We start from the raw sequence: 17,341 nt of genomic DNA on the forward strand, positions 1-17,341 counted from the left end.
ATTACCCAGGATGGGAGAGGATGTGCGATTGCCTGTTGAATACTAGAATAAGGAGTTGGGATGCATAAAATGCACAGGATAACTGTAAGGAAATAATGATAGCCATTTAGGGTAAACTACAAATTCAATTCTAATTCAATAATTCACTCTTACGTTATTACTCTATTTCCTCTATAGGTAACTATTGCATATAAATGTGTTACTTTTGTTGATAATACACACTTGGCTTCATTGTAATTGATAATTTTATGTACGTGTAAAACTTAAGGTAATTGATCTAAATTAAATGGCTGAAATGAGACAGCCATTCATCAAACAATCACGTTTTTTAAAATAATAGTAGATGTTGCAAAGATAGTTTCTATGAAAGTCACCATGGAGTTTCATAAACTTGATGGATGTTTGTTGATCTATTTTGTAGGTCTCTTTAGATGGACTGTAATAAAGCAGAAAGCTCCGGAGCATCAATGTGTGAATTACTGTCTCTCCACTAAAACGGAAAGCCCAGTGGTCACAGCCACAGACACCTCAACCCTGGATCCTACGACTCCACATTAAGTACTGGAGTATTTATTACTCTACCGTGGGAGAAAGTCTTTGCCAATGCTTACAAGGAACTCTTTATGCCTGCTTCTCTGGATCCTATTTGATGGAGGTCTCCTAACACCACTTCAGCCACAGACACAACAGACTTTAGCCACACAACCAAAAGAAAATGTTATCCACCTGCCGGGCAGACAACCCCATTTCCAACGGGTTAAACGTGGCTGGGTATGGAATCAATTTTTTGTGCTGGAAGAATACATGGGCTCCGAACCTCAATATGTGGGAAAGGTAATGCTGGGTTTCTTTTGGCAACCACTTGATAGGAAGGGGAGTATGAATTTTGTCTTGTGTATGGATGCTTTGCAGTGACCAGACAACAGTAATTGAAATACAACCGGCTTGGTTCTTTTTTCTTCTCTAGCCTGAGTAAGCCTTGCAATATCCCCTTCTCTCCCTTTGCTTCTATTTTCCAATTCCCTCGTGAATTTGTTAATATATGTTATATTCTGTTCCCAGTTTTTATGATGAGAATTTGAAAGGCTTATATTGCATTGAAAGAATAGGAATAGTGCATTAGTGTTGATTGACAGTCTGTAATTGTCATCCATTTACAGACTCAAGGACAAATGGTCGTGCATAAATTCTAGAAGTTGAAAGTGTTAGTCCTTCCTAATTGTGTTATGTCCTTACTCTTTTCCCTTTAAACTGTAACATACTACATAGAGTTAATTTCTAATACATTTGTTTTATCATGGTATGGTTTCAGCAACAGTTCTAAGACACAGCAAAATAAATAAAAAGTAGAAAGTCTTTTGAGCTACTGACATAGAGGTCTGCCACATGGCAACATTCCTTATGTTCCTGAAAGCACTGGCAAGAAGAGGCTGAAAACTGAAAATGGAAAATTAATCTAGCCTTCTGAGAAAAGTGGGGAAACCCAGCAAAATTCATTTGCCCTCAAATTGGCTCATGGGTCTTATGCGTGGGAACAGGAATTAAACTCCGTATCTGTTCAGGATGTCTTATAGTGAGGGCCCTTTCTAGTCCACTGATGTTCTCTCCTTTCTGAAGGGTACTTGTTATTATTTTATTCAAACGATTGACCAGAAAAACAGGAATATTGGGTCTTCACCCAGGCTAGATCCATTCTTCTGACTACCATGTTTCCTTTATCAGACCCTGGTTGCTCCTCTAATATCTGGCTAGCACAGTACACTACACTTAATTTTACCATTTTGGCTTTCAGTCCAGTCAAAATCTTTGAAGATGTAATCATTTAGGAGTTTGGAGAACTTATGCAAGATACTTTTACGTAAAATGTCTAGCAACTGCATGAATATTTTTGCTTATTTTTTGTTTGTTACAATTTACAAATTTAGGAATACATAGACTGTATGCTTTTTGAAAAAAACAAACAAAAAAAGCTTTCCCATAAGAAAGTAATTACTTTAACTTAATCGTGTGACTTCTTCATTTTTTAAAAGAAACTGTTTTTGAAATATTATTACATTAATCTCCAACTCTCCATATTGCCCTTTGCTTATTATTACCTCCCCACACACATGTATAAATACATAAATATGTTACTGCAACCTATTGATTAAATGACATGAACTTAAAGTAAAACTACAAATGAAAATTGCAACAATTGCAATAAAATAACTTGGAATAAGTGCAGAAATCATGGTATTTGATCAATATTTTTCTTTTTTTTAAATAATGAATGAGAATTTTATTAACTAATACCAAATTATTAATATGAATATACATAATTACATGTTCCATCAGATAATTTTAAGAAATTAGACATAAAATTGACACCATAATTACTTATCATGGAATATATTACAAAGATAATATAATAATGATTCTCTCTGTATAGTACATGGAAGCTGCAAGCTAAGGCATTAAGCCTGCATCAAGTAGGGTAAAAAATGCATGAATTTATAATACATTATGTAAATTATAAACTTTAAAAGAGAAATATTTCATGATACAGTATCTAAATTCAAAACATTAAAATTCTCAGCACTCTGTGCCTGAGTTACTTTTTAGATAGGTATAGTCTTTTGCTAATTGAGGTAATGCAAATGTATATAAACATAAAACTTTACAAAATAATTAAATATATTCTTTAAATATATTCTTTATGTTCCAAAGACACTGTAACCGCTAATGAGAGTTCACCAAGGCCAGTTGACTGGGACTGAGTGAGCACTGATCCAGCCAGATTCTCTGAATGAGGCCAGATTCTCTGAATGTGGCTGGCCCGGAGTCTTTCTGAAAATCCATTGACAATGACACTGGGACTTGTTTCCTCTGCATATACTGAATTTCTGGGATCCAGTCTGTTTGGATGCTCACCTTCCTGGACCTGGAGGGAGGGGGGAGGAGCTTGAACTACCCACAGGGTGGGAGATCCTGACTGCTCTTGGGGATGGAGAGGGACGAGGGGAGGGAGTGGGAGGAGTGGGAGGGGGTTGGGAGGAGGGGCGGAAATGGAGACTTTTGTATTTTAATAAACTTTGATCAATATTTTTCTAAGCATTCTGAAAACCCATAAACTGTGTGGAACATAGAACTCACACAAAATGGACAGAAAGACATTAAAGCCCAAAAAGTTTAATTCAGAACAGGTTACCCTCAGTGCTTACAATACTGCACTATCAATAAGAAAACTCTCAGATAATTTTGAGAATGTAGCTCTAGAAGACAGATGTCTCTGAGTGTAGTACACAAAGTGAACATTTATATGATCCCTCAATCTTATCATATAAGCCGAAATGTTAATATAAATACTTTAGGTTATGATTATTTCGTGTAGCTCTTTTACATTACTCTTATTTATTTATTTATTTACTTACTTACTTATTAGAATTAGAAATACATGGTAATGAAAGAAGAGTGTGGATTTCAAAATCTGCTCCACATCGATTACTTTACCTCTGCTTACACTTTCTGACATCACCTGATATTTCATATCTAAAGACTAAAGAGACTACCTTATTCTTTATTTTTGATTGAGACAGATACATGGACATTAGTTACCAGAACTGAAGGTGATAAAAGTATAAATTTGTAGAAAATTTTGAAGTGATTTTGTGTGTGTGGGTGTGTGTTTTCCTTGGTAGAGTATCATTTCCTTGACCAATATATGCAAATAAATTGGATCTAGGAATTTAGTTTCAAAACTATTGCTTGAGATTTTACAATTTCATCTTCAGAATTTAAATGACAGTATAGAATTCATTTAGTTGAATAGAGGATTAATTATTTGTGAATTGGAATAAAAAGGAGTATGTCTAATATTTAAATTTTTGTGTCTAAATATCACCATTTTCTAGACATGTGAATTCTCATTGTTATAGGTGCTAAGAATACATGGCTATCATACCAAAATGTGTTTCGAAATTAATGAAAGATCAGTTGCCAAGATTTTTTTTTCACAAGAAAACTAATTAAAGTTTGATTAACTCTATGTTGATGATGCTGGGTTTGGGAATAGAATTATGACAGCACAGAGATTAATTCATGGCATTGTATGCATATGTGTACACAGACATAAATATATCTAAATTACTTTATTTCTAGAAATGACTTTGAGTCTGCTTTTAGATAGATTAATTAGCTATCTAATTAACAATAAATGATTCAGGAACAAGGAAAGTGGAAAATTGAAGACTACTGAGCACAGTGGTCTGCTGACTGCTGTCAACAAGACTCAGATTTGAGATTCTGTTTCTTTTTAGAATTAACATAAAAGAAAAACCATAATTATCAGATTACTTCTATTGAAAAGGTTTTTTTGAGAGATATTGAATTTAATAAAGCTTTATACCTAGATGACCTCACACAATCTAGTCAAGTGAGATGCTGGCACAGTTTATATGCCATAAACATTGGTACTGACAATTTTAGAATTAATGTTGGAAGATACTGAGGTTGGCACCTGTTCGTGGGAAATCAAATTATGGCACTGCTTATGGTTAATATTAATTTATTTCTGTTCAAATATGGTGGAGTAATATTCTATGAAAATGGCAGTCCTTTTCACAAAAATAGCTTTTTCATTTAGTAATATACCCAGGATAAATATAAGCTTATATAATATCTGTAATGTAATATAGAGATCAGTTTCATCTGCAAAATATATTTTATGAATTTATCAGTTAAAGCACAGGGAAAAAGAAAGGAGAATAATAAGAACAAAAGCTTTGAATATCTGCAGATGGAAAGATAATTAAATGGGCTTGCACAGGGAGAAGTAACTCTATGCTGATAAAACTGTTCTGACATGGTCTTGGCATGTGCTCCAAGAAAATATTGCCCACTTAATCTTGCAGAATATTTTGACTTGTCATTTTAACAATTGGGATAGACTACAGCTGACAATATTTCTTCAATTTTTATTTTCCAAAAGAAATAGACAAAACTGAATCACGTGTAGACACTGCTTTCAGATGCACCACTTTTCTACCATATTTTTAATGCAGAATGCATTATAACTTGAGACAGCATTAAGTATTGTGGGCTAAGTGGAAGTATGAAGGTCCCCAGGTTGCAATTATAATAGGTAAAATTTATTAAATGCTTCCTTTAGGCACTGTTTTAATTGCTTTACATAGACAAACTTGCATAACCTTCAAAATAGAATTATGAAGGACGTTATTAGTATCTGCATTTTGAAAATAAGAAAACCAGGACACTATAAAATGAGGTAACTTCATGATTAACTAGAATATTCTAAAGCTTATATTTTAATTCAATTAAGCATGTTTCATTGTACTAGAAAATATTTTTCTCAAGTGACATAATTTCAATAATTTTCTGTAAGTAGTGCAATTCACAATTCACACATTCCTAGTGATTGTGCTGATACAGCAAAGGATGAGATTATATACAGGACATTGAGGAATTCAAAAAAGGATTCACAGATATGAAAGCACCTGAGAAAAGTGTTGAAAGACAATTTTATTTCTTCCAAATGTATAATGCAATGGTATTTAGAGGACTTGAGCTTTCAAAGACCACTTTGATCTTAGGGAGTCATATTTTAGGATACCCAGAAATTTGAATCCAATTTTTTTAAAAGTATGGAATTTTAGAAATATAAAAACATTCAATTTTGATACCCAATTGAGCAGTAGTGTTCTCAAAAGAATTATTCTTAGCGGAGTAGTGCAGATAAAAGACTTAACAAAGTCATACATATACCTAATATGACACAGATATCCTATTTACAAGCAAGAGCAGACACACTGGCCTTTTCTCCAGAAAACTGTAAAATGCTTGAGCAAAATGGACATTTTCCAATAACTGACAACAAATGCTAATGACAATATAGAGTGAAAGTGAGTCCTACTTCACTGTTGGCAGGATTGTAAATGGCTAAAGCTAATGCTGATAACAGTGAGAAAATTCCCCAAAAACTAGAAATCGAACTATCATATTAACCAGTTGTAAAACTCGTTAACATATGCCCTGAAGACCCAAAACCCTACTCCAGAGACAGTTGTCCAGCCATGTTATCACTTTATTCATAATAGCTAGGAGATAGAAACAACTTTCAACAGATTAACAGATAGTGAAAATGTGGCATGTATTCACAGTGGAGTCATTCAGTTGTAACAAAAACAAACTTTTATATAGACTTGGATATTATTTTACAGGAAGAGTTAACCCAGACCAGGACATAAAAACAAATAAAGCATGTTCTTTCTTAATTGTCTTTCATAGGTTAAATATTCTGATGGATGTGTATATAGCCTTGAGGAATCACAGAGCATAGGCAAGTAAAAATGAAGTATGTGGAGTTGAGGTGAGGCAAAAGCATCTCTAAAGAGGAAGATTCATAGGTCACATGTACTATGTGTGAGAAAATGGCAAACACAACAGGATACACAATATTAAAAGCAGAGAATGGATAACACAAGAAAAGAGAAAGACAAATGAAAGATTTAGAAAAAGAAAGACAATAACTTGTCATATTTATTAGTATAATTATATTTCATATATAATAATATGTACATGCATATTAGTGTATTATATAATCATACACTAAAGGAATTATGAAACATTGAGTCTAGCACTATTTCCAGAAGCCATGTTTCTTAATTTTATGAGTATATGTTTGTATGTGTATACACATATAATCAGTTCTCATAGTATCAGAAGATGCTATGCAAGCTGCTCTACAAAGATATCAAACCTGTGGAAAACAGAAATCATAACAATGTATCTTCAGTGTTGCAATCAAGAAATATTTACCTTGAATAAGCCACATTTGTTTTATTGTTCTTAAGATTCTCTCAATAGGAGAAAAATCATGTTCAATACTTTGAATCTTGACAACTAAAGACTTATGCCTGGAAATGTCATGAACTTTAAAGAATAACATACTACTTCCACTTTCCCAAACCAGTATAATTTCTAACTGAATTCCATTACCCACATTCTAATCTCATGTCCTTATATCTAAAGATAAATTCTGCCTTCACTTCTGTTAGTGAAGTTTCTTTTTGCAGCAGGTAGATATTATAATAGGAATTTACAGCTGATAAAAAGCAGAGAGCAACTGACTGCATTTTTTCCAACCCGAATGGATTCATCCACTTCATGCAATCATTAAGCCCCAGGCACAGGAAGCATAACTAAAAAATTAAAACTAAAGATAAAAAGATGGTAAGAGCCAGAGTCTCCAGAAACCTGATTTGAGATAGCATCTTTTTATTCATAACAGGGAGGCTTTGTGTGTGAAATCTCTCAACAATGTTGTCTAAATAAAATGTGTAAAATAACAATAGGCATGTCAACGTGGATAGGAAAGTCTCATGAAGTCCCACCCTTAAATAAAGGAACTCCCAGACTTCTGAGAAAAGTATTAGTCTTCTATCCATTGTATTAGTCTTGCATCCATTGTTAGGAAACCTCATAGAAGTGAGAGTAGAAAGAATGTAAGAACAGAATATCTAGAAATCTTTTGTTGTAAGGTTTTCCTAGGGATAACTGCATAAACCAGACTAGAATGATGACAATATTGATGGATCAGTTACTGTGGAAGGGGGGAAATTTCACAGTCATACCACTAGAAAAAGAACTAAGCAATGCTAGAAACTAATAAATGCAGGGAAGAGTAGAATTAACATCTCTCAAGAATGAGCCCTCTTATAACTTGTTCCATGGAAAATAATTATCTCTGAAACAACATACACACAGACAACAACAAAAGCAGCAAAAGTTTTACACACACATATACATACACATGTATTTTGCACATGTGTAGCAATAATAATAAAAGAGACTATCAACTTGCAGGGGATCATAGAAGGGACTGAAGAAGGAATACCTGGGATAGGATAGAAGGGAAACTGGATGGAGAAAAATGATATAATTGAATTATAATTAAAGCATATTTTAAAGAGAAGCAATTATGTACTCAGAACTGAGAGTGAATGCTGGTAGATTCATATTATTATTTTATAAAATTAATATTTAATAATTCATTGTAAAATGTCAGTAGTATATGTAGTTGTAAGTTATATTTATTAAAAACTTTTCATTATTTTCATTTAAAAAGATAACTCAGAGGGAAGTTAAGGTAACCATAGTATTAGATTCTCTTCTAGGACTTATGGCATGTATAGTCAGGGATGTTTTTGTGTGTTAACAGTACCAATCATGAGTTCATGATAATATCAAAACTGGAAAATCAGAGAAAATATTAGCTCTAAAGGGGTCATTAACATCATAACCCATACCACAAGCCACTGGTATTACTGAAGACGAGGAGGCCAGAAGAGTGTAAGTTGAGAAGCAGTGAGCATTTGCGAAAAGACAATATTTACTGGATGTGCCAGGGCTATTGTAACAAGAAACTCAGAGCAACTGTAACAGAATGAATCAGACATTCACAAGATCATGCCAGTTCTAAGTACCAGCATAAATGGGGAAAAGAATGACAAATTCTGTCTCTATCTGAGAAACAATTTGTTATTGGAGATTTCTGGGGAAAAAAGAGTGAACTTTCTTCAGGGATTTAGCCCTTGAAAGATTTACGTTCACTAGACAGCCTTAAAGGCAAGAACTTACCAGCTGTACAAAGTTAACCCAGTGAATTTGAGAAAGAGAGAGAAAAATAAAAGGGGTTTAAAAAGAGAAGAATTCACTTGTAAAAAATGGGGATAGATTTGATCAAAAACCATTAAACATATATATATATATAATAAGTTAATTTTTTCATGCCTCAAGTTACACAATAACTTCTATCAGGAAGATAAATGTCTAAAGCATAACCTGTTTTCACAATAGAGTAAATATCCGTAAATGAAATAGGGTTTTGTTTCAAAATCTTCAGGATAGTCAATATGCAATTTACCCATAAGAACCAACCAGAGTTCACTCAGTTCTTTAAGCTATTCATTTTTTTAAGTATCATTACATCTGCTGTATTAATAAGCCCTCAGTCAAGAATGGCATAAAAATTAAAAAAAAATGACAAAAACTGAATTTGCCTTAAAATCTTTAGTTTGGCCTCTAATTAATATTAACTATTACATATCATTGTCATCTAAGTATCAAAAAAAAAGCAAAATTGATGTTAATTCATGGATTCTGGGATTTCCCACTCATCATTGGCGGCATGGCATTTCAGAGGGCTCTGTTCGCATTGCAGAGTAGTCAAAGTTCACAAAGTCAGGAGTTTTTAGTAGGGGCTTATTGCATCATATTTGATCAGTAAAAGGAAACACAGGCCCAAAACAGATAATTTGGTATGAAGTTCCACCCCCTACAAACATGCCTCCACCATCTAGACTCCATAGCCTACCCAAAATGCACCAAATATAGAATAAGACTTCAAATTACAGTTTCATGGGAGACCTTTAAAATTCAAACCAAAAACAAAACAAAACAAAAGAAAGCAAACAAAAAGAAATGGGAGCTTGTTGATTTCCTTAGTACAGAGGAAAAATAATAGCCAAAAGAGAAATATGTACTTCCAACATCCATGAAGGCCGTCAGTTTCATGCCATTATTTTGGTCAGTCAAGAATTCATATATCAGTATCATTGCAGCAGAGATACCTCAACACACTCCAAGGCATTATATCACTAATGATTTCAATGAAGTAGAATCCTTTTGAGTTTCTGCCAGATTTGTTTCACATCTTATTCACAGATTAAAAAATTAAAGTCTAGAACAAATTAAAAAATTAGAATTAAAGTCTCTATATCTAATCAGATAAACAGTATCTATGCAATAGGTTACCATTGTGTCTAATGAATGAACATAATCAGAATTCCTATTAACTTTATTATCATAAAGAACTTGGGATTTAAAATGATTTAAAGCACTTCTAAGATAGAATAGTAAGTTATTCTGTTTGCCCTGCAAACAAGAAGCAAACTGCTAACTTAGTTATTTTCCCACAGTACTAAAAAATGCATTTTCTATATAAATAGCTTATGCCAGGTGCCAGGGGATATGCTAATTGTTCTAGCAATGAAATCACATCTGGTACAGTTGCTACAATTGGAGTCACCACCTGGTTAAGTTTATGATAATCCATTGTCATTATCTAAAACCCATCTGTCTTCTCCACAGGCCAAACAGGAAATTTGAATGGGAGTCTAAGGATCTCTAGCCCCATGTCTTTTGAGTCCTTGTTGATAGCATTAATCACTGTAAACCCTGTAGGAATTCAGCATTATTTTTGGTTTAGTGTTTTCTGGGGAGAAGCCATACTGATGGTTTTTACTTGACCCTTCTCACCTTATTAGCATTTATTCTATGGATGAGGGAAGCCATTTGGAGATTCTTCCAGTCACTGACTCTATGTTTCAATTATAAATTCTTATACTAGAGAAGCAATTAGAATAGGAAAGGGTGGGGAGAATAGGCACAGCCATGGAACAGACTGAAGTTAAACTACATTTATCAATTAAACGCCATGGGTTCTGTACTCCTTAGAGAACAAAGTAGCAATTTTGTTCTTTTATAATGAGTGTCCTATATATCCAGGGTCTGTTGTCAAAATGTCTGATTATTAATATTTCTGGTGTACAGTCATAAGAGTAAAGGACTGTAGATCACTATTCAGAGAATTGGGAAAGACTAATAGTGTAAATATGTATAAGTATAATGTCCTTTCTCTAATGGTCCCAGCCACCATCTCATTCGAGGGACTCTGAGACTCATGGGGCCCAAAGTCCAGGATTAAATGAAGTTGGTAGCTCTCCATGTTAAGCATTTCCTTCACTTCACATGCAAATTTCTTGGCTATGCTGGTCAAATAAGGCATTAATAGCATTATACTTTTGTGATGGTAGAGCTGAATATGGCCATCAGAGATTAGTTTCTTCTGTCTTGTTCCTAGGAGGAGGGTGAACTCCCAGGTGATGTTTAAAGTCCTCAGGCCATAATATCCCCATTGTTCTTTTTATGTGTAACCCTAATAGTGACAATGCAAATCTTCTTTGGACTTTGAGAGTTATTCTGTTTTTCAAAGATTCCATGAATGATAGATACCACACTCAAGTTACCGGATCCAGTGACAATTTAAATTTATAGTAGACAGAAAGTTGATAACTTGGTTGTTGGATTTCCTCCTCCAAATCAGTTTTCCATAATGATGTGAAAGTTATTTCCTCTGTCCATCCACAGGTAGATAGATGAAGGGGAATGATAGAAACTTCCCTGGAAGTAGACTTTCCTTAAAACTTTGATTACCTTTTCTTCAATAAACCATGGCAGGTCATCATTTTGCACTCATTTTAATTGGGCAACTTTTTGTTTCATGTTTTGTTCAATCAAAGAAGCCAAAGGTCAGAATTCTTTCTGACTTTACAGGCTGCAGCATTAAAAGCAGAATCTCTGTTTAGTGTCTAATGCTAGTAGACTCATTTCCATTGACATTATTCTTTTTTTATTTCATCATTAATCTACACTGAAAATATCTTAGTTTTCCCACATGTATTTTTCAGATTTTAATCCGTATAAATTAAGAAAAAATAAAATGCTTCTTTTGGTGTGTAGTGTACCTTCTCATTAAGAGCACATTGCTCTTCAACCTTAGGAAACCACTGGGTTCATCTCTATTAATAGAATTAGGGGCAAAGAAGCAGTGAGGTGGAAACTCAGCAGCCCTGCAGAGAAACTGCTTCAGGGAAAGCCATTAGGATTTCTTTAGGCAATGCAGGTTACTTTCTTCATGTGCAATGCTCAAGGCAGTTCTACTGGGAAAAAAAAAGTCTCATCAGACTTTAGGAACTCAATGTTCCAAGTTTTACTGGATCTCTTCATTCATCCCTAAGCAAACATTCTGCATTCCATTTTTACTGAGGCAAGGTTCTTTATAGGAAGAAACTGCCATGTTGAAAACTCAAAGTGCATTTTAGTTTTCCCATTAAGGATGAGAGTAGTGATGTGATTTTTGTTTTTCAGAAATCTTCTTTCTATATATACAGGGAATAAGGAATACCTTTTTCAGATGAAAAAAGTTGTACGTCGTAGATGATTCTTGATCTGGAAACTGATTTACTTGGGGCATCCTTTCTCTCTCTGCTTTGCCATGTGACTTTTGAATCAACCACTCTTATCACCATTATTAGTTTGAGAAATGGGCTTGGAGATATCACATAGATGGTTATGTAGATTAGGAGTATCCTGAGGATAATGTCAGTTCACATTTTATGTGATGCAGATAAAAAATAAATGCTTAAATATAACAGTAGTAGAAAGCTATTTCCAGAAATAAAGATACAATTCATAATCATACCCTTGGTTCTGTTTCTCGAGAGTGTTTTTGATAACAATAGTTGAAGAGTCGAGATACGTCACACAATGAAAATGAATATGGAGTGTAGGGGTGTGTGTGTGTGTGTGTGTGTGTGTATGAGAGAGAGAGAGAGAGAGAGAGAGAGAGAGAGAGAGAGAGAGAAGGAGTAGGAAGGACGAAAGGGAAGAAAGAAAGAAAGAAAGAAAGAAAGAAAGAAAGAAAGAAAGAAAGAAAGAAAGAAAGGAAGGAAGGAAGGAAGGAAGGAAGAAAGAAAGATAGAAAGAAAGAAAGCAAAGCAAACTGTATAGGGTAAGACAGTTATAAGTCCAGATAAAACATTGAAAAACATAGGCCTCTGCACCTTCTATTCTTATGTGGGCACAATCACAATCACCTTGTTTTACTCCACGTTCCAACAGATTAGATATGACTCAGCCACATGAAAATGTATAATTTTCTTCACTGAAAGTTCATACATTTTAGTTTTAGTATCATTAAAGCACAAAAATCACAGAAACATATAAAGTAGCATCAGACTACACATAAACAATTTTAGCAATCCAAATCAACACAAATATCATAAGAGTGATTAAATCAAGTGAAATGACAATGTGGTTTGTTGATCTGTTATTAAAAAAAAATGAAGATTTACTACTCAGACATAAAAAAAAAAGTTGTTCGGAGAAATGAGGCCTCCATTTTGGGATTCCTACTTTTATACCTAAAAGAATTTATAAACTAAGTAAAATGAAGGCGGGAAAACAATTTTATTTATTTATTACCAACTGTACATGACGAAGCACAATTTTAAATGTTCAGTGCTCAGTAAGCAGAGACAGTCATATCTCTATGGGTTCGAGTTCTAGGAGGTCTACATAGTGAGCTCCAGCTACACAGAAAGAAACTACCTTGAAACAAATAAATGCAAAGAAAGAAAGAATGGCAATTAAACTCTGTGAACATGAAATAAAAAAATAAGCAAAAAGGAGATACTTCCCAGTGTAGGCTGGCCATATACCTTAGCAGCTGCCTGGAAGATGAAAGACGTAGCCCAGCAAATTAAAAATTCCCTTAAAGCTAACTCAGTATTGTGCTTGAGCCAAATGGTGGACAAGCTGTTCCATAATGAGTATGGAAGTCACATGAAAGCCTGCTTTCAAAAGAAATAGAAATAAGACTGAAAACATCAGGAAACTGGGTAGAAAAATAAAGCCACAGAATATAACCCTTGTAAACTATTGCATTAGAGAGCTAGAACTCTATGAAGGAAATGTATATCGTCTCATTGAAGGGTTAACCAGTCCTCCTGTCTCTAATGTGGATAAGAATGAGACTTACGTACCTTCCTGAAGGGTCATCATAACTTTTAGAGGGCATAGTTTGGTTGAGACATTGACCAGTCCAAAATAATGTTAAGTTTTGACCCAGGCCCAGAGATTTATAGTATTGAAAAAAAGGAAACAGCTTTCTCTTACTCAGCCATTACTGTAACTGTGATAAAGTTGACCTTTTAAAACATTTTAATTTGAAAAATGCAACTTCAACCTCAGACTTTTCTTTTTCATCAGAAGCCAAATGAAACAGGAAGCAAGGGAATTTGGTTTCCTTGTCTCTCTGTGGATATTTCAGGGCAGTATGGTTAAACAGAAAAGTTACTAACATAGAGAAGCCCGTCTGGAAACATACTGGACTAAGGGGCTGTATTGCTCAAATTATTTGTTGACAGAGGTTTCTGACCCACCAGGTCCCACAGTCATTCAGTGGCAAAGAAACACACAGAGGTCTACATTAATTATAAACTGGTTGGCCTATTAGCTCAGACTTCTTAATAACTAAGTCTTTCATCTTGAATTACCCCATAATTCTTACCTGTGTTAGCCATGTGACTTGGTACCTCTTATCAGTGAGGTATTTTCATCTTGCTTCCTCTGTGTCTGGGTAACAATTGTGGACTGAGTCTTTCCTCGTCCCAAAATTCTCCTATTCCGGTCACTCCACCTTTACATACGACCTGGTTCCTGGCCAAACTGTTTTATTCAACCAATATAAATTACAAATCTTTATAGGAATCCAAGACCATTGTCCAACTGTAATTATTCATCATGATGACAGAAACAATTTAAGAGAAAAGGAGTATATTTTTGGCTCATATTTCCAGAAAGACAAAGTCTATCAAATTTTGAGCATCATCTGCTATGACAGGAGTTAACCAGCTTGAGTGTATGGTAGAAACTATTCATATCCTAGATAAGTAGAAAATCAACAAAGCAGGCTGGAATGCTGGAATGATCCTCTGTAAGAGTGGGGTGAAGGTGGGAACAAACCTCTTAAAGGCCTTTTAAGAATGACCCACTTCTGTCAAACACGTGTTATATCCTTAGATTTTCAAAAGCCACAAAATAACAATCCAAACTGAGAAATAACATTTGAAAGCATAAGTTTGATGCAACAATCCAGATAAAATTTATAGTCACTACCAATAAAATTGTATTAATGAATTCCCCAAGAATTGGGATTATAAATTTGTGACACGATGCCTGGATAATTATTATAAATTAATGTGTAGGTTTTATTTTTTTTTTAGTAAATACTGGTATATAAAACATACAGGAAGTCGTACACCTGTACAAAGTCAAGACATATACATGTATGTGGCAAAAGCTCACTAGAATTATTGTATTGTTTATTTTTGATTATTACTTAAGAATAAAAACAGAAGATTAATTGCTTATTATAATATAAATAACTTCACTGAAAAAATAATTTCTTCTTTTATATTTTTCTTTTTTTAAAGATAAACAATTATATTTTTACTTTTTTTTCTTTTTTGCAGTGCACATATCTGTTTTTATTTTTTTTTCATTCAAAAATTTACACTTCCTCCCCTCCTCCCATTCCCCTCCAGCTCCCCCACTCACCCTCTTCTCTACCCCTCCCTCCTTAAGAGAGGGCAGGAAACCCTGCCCTGTGGGAAGTCCAAGGCCCTCCCCCTTACATCCAGGCCTAGGAAGCTTTGCATCCAAATAGACTAGGGTCCCAAAAAGCCAGTACATGCAGTAGAAACCAGTTCAGCGCCATTATCAATGGCTTCTCCGTCAGCCCCATTGTCAGTCACATTCAGAGAGTCCGGTTTGATCACATGTTTGTTCATTCCCAATCCAGCTGGATTTGGTGAGCTCCCATTAGAACAGGCACACAGTCCTAGTGGGTGGACCAACCCCTTGTGGTCTAGACTTCCTTGCTCATTTTCTCCTTCCTTCTGTTCTTCAACTGGACCTTGGGAGCTCAGTCTGTTGCTCAGATGAGGGTCTCTGTCTCTATCTCCACCCGTCGCCGAAGATTCTATAGTGATATTCGAGATAATCAACAGTGTGATAGTGGGGCAAGGCCAGTTCAGGCACCCTCTGTTCTGCTGCCCAAGGAACTAGCTGGGGACATCCCCGTGGACACCTGGGATCCCCTCTAGAGTCAAGTCTCTTGCCATCCCTAAAATGGCTCCCTTAATGTACATATCTTCTTCCCTGCTCCTATATCTGTCCTTCCTCCATCTATACCCTCCTACTCCCTCAAGCTCTCTCCAGTCTTTCCTTTCTCCCTTCCCCCAACTCTACCCCCACTCCTACCCCCACCACAAGGCTTCCAACTTTTGCCTGGCAATCTTGTTTGCTTCCAATTTCCAGGAGGATCTATGTATGTTTTCCTTTGGGTTCACCTTGTTATTTGGCTTCTCTAGGCTTGCAAACTATAGGCTTAATGTCCTTTGTTTATGGCTAGAGTCCACTAATGAGTGAGTACATACCATATTCATTTTTTTTGGGTCTGGGTTATCCCACTCAGGATGTGTTTTCTGTTTCCATTCATTTGCATGCAAAATCAAAATGTCATTATTTTTTACCGCTGACACCAATGATAGCCTATGCTAGAGAGGATGTGAAGTAATGAGAACACTCATCCATTACTGGTGGGAATGCAAACTTGTGCAGCCACTTTGAAAATCAGTGTGGCGGCTTCTCAGGAACCTGAGAATCAATATACCTCAGCATCCAGCAATACTACTCTTGTCAATATACCCAAGAGATGCCCAATCATACTACAAAAGCGTTTGATCAACTATGTTCTTAGCAGCATTATTTGTAATAGCCAGAATCTGAAAACAACCTAGGTGCCCCTCAATGGAAGAATGGATAAAGAAAGTGTGGAATATATACATTTTTCTTTAAATGAAAAGTTAATAATAGAATATCTTTTTAGCCTACCGATATAACTGTAATTTAAGTTCAAAGGCAATAAAATCATATTTGAAATTATATTCACATATTTACCATCCATTATTTAGGCCTCATTATTGTTTGTTTGCCTTTTTACTTTTTCATTGTTCCATGATGTAGCTTTTCATGAGCCCTCAGTACGGCTTATATTCTTCAATTGACTTCTAATGAGTGAGCTCTGACTATCAGAAGGATTCCTGTTCATCAAAGACTCAAAGTTTATTATGGCAACCCAATCTTCACAGAAGTGTGTCTCAATCTCTTTGTAAAATACCATTGGCATTCAAATATAATAACTAGAGAGAACTGGAAAGCTCACATTTAAATTTAAAATTCATAGAAAAGGACACTTTGAATTTGTTTGATTATTTCAAAGCTCTTGCTTCTACTTGACTCCTACCTCACTTACATTTCTAAGAAGCTTTGTAATCTATGAGGGCATTCCTTCCAATCTGTGCTGATGTTATAAAGGTTCTCTTTCCAACAACTTTAGATACCTACTATTTCTACTTCAAAAGCTCTGGAAGAATCGTTTTGTCTGGTGTTGTTTTGTCTCTTAGTTAAGCTTGATATTTAGGTAAACATCATGATTCTTTCATCATTGTTTAAATTTTATAGTCTTTCACAGTTTCAGGTTTTCTTTTAAATAAGCATATTTGTATATGATGGGAAAGGAATTCATTTAAGCCAAAAAAAATTGCTGGAGATTTAAAGAAAATAACCCTATGTTAAATTTTCATTCAAGAGCTGGTAG

General features: G+C 34.8%; 1 protein-coding gene across 1 annotated transcript in view; it reads left to right on the forward strand.

The window, feature by feature from the left end:
• Cdh12 (cadherin 12) overlaps positions 1 to 17,341 on the forward strand; it is a 911,264-nt gene that overhangs the window by 653,920 nt on the left and 240,003 nt on the right. The window contains exon 4 of the mRNA XM_085676604.2: positions 422 to 834. Within this exon, the coding sequence (XP_085532730.2) occupies positions 604 to 834 (231 nt within the window). The 5' untranslated portion in view covers positions 422 to 603. The remainder of the gene's footprint in view (positions 1 to 421; positions 835 to 17,341) is intronic.

This window comes from Myodes glareolus, chromosome 15 (genome assembly GCF_982192425.1).
Source record: "Myodes glareolus chromosome 15, mMyoGla1.1, whole genome shotgun sequence".
NCBI classification, from domain to species: Eukaryota; Metazoa; Chordata; class Mammalia; order Rodentia; family Cricetidae; genus Myodes; species Myodes glareolus.